The sequence below is a fragment of the Teleopsis dalmanni genome, chromosome 2, assembly GCF_002237135.1.
Source record: "Teleopsis dalmanni isolate 2A chromosome 2, ASM223713v2, whole genome shotgun sequence".
NCBI classification, from domain to species: domain Eukaryota; kingdom Metazoa; phylum Arthropoda; class Insecta; order Diptera; family Diopsidae; genus Teleopsis; species Teleopsis dalmanni.
Window position 1 is genome coordinate 216,493,762 of NC_051847.1, and position 3,276 is coordinate 216,497,037.

The window sequence follows — 3,276 nt, forward strand, 5'->3', positions numbered from 1 at the left end:
GTATTATTTTTTGTTTTTATGAAATACAAAATTATTTATACTATTTAGCACATTTTTTATAACAATTTTTAGATAAAATCCTTCATATACTTATATATATAAAGTTTAGTAACAGTTTAAGAATTCTTAAAATAATAAAATAAATTTTTTTTAAGCATTGTATATAAACGTTAATCAAGAAATGTGTTTGTTTAGAAAAGTGATCTGCTCAATATATATTTCTAGATTATACTAATTTAGATTTTCACGTCGATCCTGATATTTATATACTTATATGTACATCATAGCTATATACTTATGAACTTCAAAAAAATTCCAGGCGTCCTCTTCCGTTTATGCATTAATGCCGAGCATTCTCACAGCACATGTGTGGCTAACTCCTCATTCTCTTCGCAGAATCTATAGTTTGCATCCGTACATATATCCAGTTTTGTAAGAAGGTATTTTAATTTATAGTACCCTGTTACGATTCCTATAATGATTCCAAGTTTTTCATTTGATAAGTCCATACACTCCTGGATATATCTTATTGTTATAGGTATGAATAAGAAATTTGGATTGTGTTAATCCTGGTATATTATTTCAGTAATAATTTTTGTTCTGGTTCTACTTTATCTCTATGAGAGAAAGTAGTGCCTTATGTCCTAATCCACAGAAACGTTCGGGCCTCACCATCGGTGTGGCTTATCTAATGTAAAGATATCCAGCTTTGGCAAGAGTAGGGCCAAGAGTTCTTGAGAAATCCAGTTTTTTTACAATCACTGAAAACAATCAAAAACGATATCGTAGGTCTCATAAAAGTATCAAAGCAAATAAATTCATTAAAGTCTTGTAAGTCGGTCTTGAATCATTAATACGCGTTACTACAGAAACTGCGTATAGAAGAAGAGCAAAATTGTAATGAACGAACCTAGATCTACATAGATTCACTCTTTAATTTACCTTTATTTGGCACAATTAAAATGTTTCTATAGCTAGATCTGAATTATTTTATTATAATATATCAAATATGTTCCGTTAAGATAGTAATAAATAAATAAATGTAGTTTTTCATTCTGAATATTCTCTTATATTCCAGGTGTAACATTAAGTTAAGGAAAATGGCAGCATTTGGTTGTATAATCGTTCAATGTTACCAATATTTGTAAATTCTCCAACCTTAAGCGAAAATTGGCATTGTGTTTGTAAAATATTGCCTGGGTACTGCCTTAAAGCCTTCGACAGTGAAAGGTATGTGCATTGTGTTCTCAAATCTGATTGAAAATAAAATGTTTTAACTATAAATTATTTGTATTTCAGGGCTCAAACACTTAAATATCCCTCGCATTTTCCTGGTGCTCAATTAGGACCTAAGGATCCATACGGTATGCAAATAAGTTTTGGCAAAGGTTGGGGTGATAAATACAAACGTCAGGATGTAACAAACTGCCCATGTTGGTTCGAGGTATTATTACCAACGCAACGGTGACAAAAACTAATTAACATGAATGGAGGCCAGAATAAATGTGGCAAGGATACTGAAACTCAAATAGCAATTGATAATGTCTGTGATGATAATTGTATGTACAAGTTAAGTACGCTTGAGCATAGCTACGCAACCCAGTGGAGTGCTGCTGACTCCAATTGTCTAACTAATGTTAATGTGAAAGAAGATAGACGATATAAATGTACAACATCAACAACCAATATAAGCATTGGACAACTTAATGAAATTAGCGAAAAAGAAACAGGCACGAAAGAAATGAGAAAATCAGAAAGAAAATGGTCACAATTAATTACCTGTAATCGACCATTTATGGAAAAATTAAAATATTACTATAGAAAGACAGGCATGACAAGACATAGAAAATCATAAACATTCGTCAAAATAATAAAAATATGTTGGAAATAATCAGAACAACAATATGATAGCAACAATATCCACAGTAACAACAAAAAAACAAAATGGAAACACAAAGACGTAAAACTGCATAAACAAAAATAGTAAATTGCCAACCAAAAACGAAAATTGGCATTGTAAACGGAAAACAGCATCGAAAATAAATTAACCTTAAACGAAAAAGGTATGAACATAGAGTTTAAATATGATTGAAAATAAAAGTTTTAATTAAATTTTTGTATTTCAGGGTAACACTTAAATATCACTCGCATTTTCCTGGTGCTCAATTAACAAAAGGAGAAATACCGTATGAAATAACATTCAACAAAACACAAAACAAAAAACACAAACATCAGGATGTAACAAACTGACCATATTGATTAAAGATATTAAGACCAAAGAAACGCTGACAAAAACTAATTAACATGAACGGAGGCCAAATAAATTGAAGAATACTGAAACACAAATAAAAATTGAAATTTGAAATGATAATTGGAGATACAAGTATAGATTGACATAGCTAGCAACACATGGATCTACTAACTCAACTGTTAACAAATGTTAATGTGAAAGAAGACAGAGATATAAATGTAAAACATCAAAACAAACGTAAATGAAATATACTTGTGATGAAGATCTTAAATTTTTATAATAATATATTGTTGAGATCTTGCCATTAGGTGTGAAACACAACATCATTAAAATGCCCCCTCGGGAGATATTGTACTAACAAATACTTTTAAAGTAATTTTTCAAGACTTGTCGGCATATAGCTAGCAATATCTTAACCGAACTGATGTTTAATTGCAGAACTTCGAGGATTGTTCACATAAACACTATTATTTGAGTAACAGAAAAATAATGCCTAGTGATGACTGAATGCATAAGTAAAACTAAACATATATTATACGTTTATGTTGACATATATCATTATAACAAATGAAGACCACGAAATAGGAAAACCCTTTAATAAGGCTTAATTAGTTTGCATATACCTATCGAACGTATATAGCAGAACATAGAAGTAATTTGTTAGAACAGACTACATATAAAGCAAAACAGCAAAAAAGCGCAAACATACGATTTCAATCCGATCACCAAATACTTCGCACACAAATAAATGCAATAGCATTCCTTAATGGTTGTACTGTAAACAAACGTCAAGCAATAAAATTCAATTGGTTTTCACCAAACCAAAAGACGCTATAGCAGTTCAGGATATATAATTAAATCTTCCCCTTTAGTTTTCTTATTGATACTAATTCTCAATTACTATTATTTTTGTATGGACATAAAAATAATTTATAAAATTTTTTTTAATAATTTTTGAAAGGTGTTATATACATATATATATATAACTTTATCCTTTGGCTAGTAAAACAATCAAAATTCAATAT

The 3,276-nt window shown here is 29.8% G+C and overlaps 2 protein-coding genes across 2 annotated transcripts in view; one reads left to right on the top strand and one right to left on the bottom strand.

The window, feature by feature from the left end:
- The first annotated feature begins 1,101 nt into the window (after positions 1-1,101).
- LOC119682189 (mothers against decapentaplegic homolog 6-like) lies at positions 1,102-1,694 on the top strand. Its single transcript, XM_038095554.1, has 2 exons — positions 1,102-1,230; positions 1,300-1,694. Exons 1-2 carry the CDS (start codon positions 1,130-1,132, stop codon positions 1,466-1,468), a joined length of 270 nt encoding a protein of 89 aa, XP_037951482.1. The 5' UTR covers positions 1,102-1,129; the 3' UTR covers positions 1,469-1,694.
- Positions 1,695-2,044: 350 nt separating this feature from the next.
- LOC119676733 (GATA zinc finger domain-containing protein 10-like) overlaps positions 2,045-3,276 on the bottom strand; it is a 35,937-nt gene continuing 34,705 nt past the window's right edge. Inside the window, exon 2 of the mRNA XM_038087989.1 lies at positions 2,045-2,049. Coding sequence (XP_037943917.1) covers positions 2,045-2,049 — 5 coding nt within the window. The remainder of the gene's footprint in view (positions 2,050-3,276) is intronic.

Coding starts and splice junctions, on each gene's coding strand:
- LOC119682189 (XM_038095554.1), top strand. CDS start 1,130: ATGTTACCAATATTTGTAAATTCTCCAACCTTAAGCGAAAATTGGCAT. Junction 1,231..1,299: donor AAAGCCTTCGACAGTGAAAG/GTATGTGCATTG, acceptor TTTGTATTTCAG/GGCTCAAACACTTAAATATC.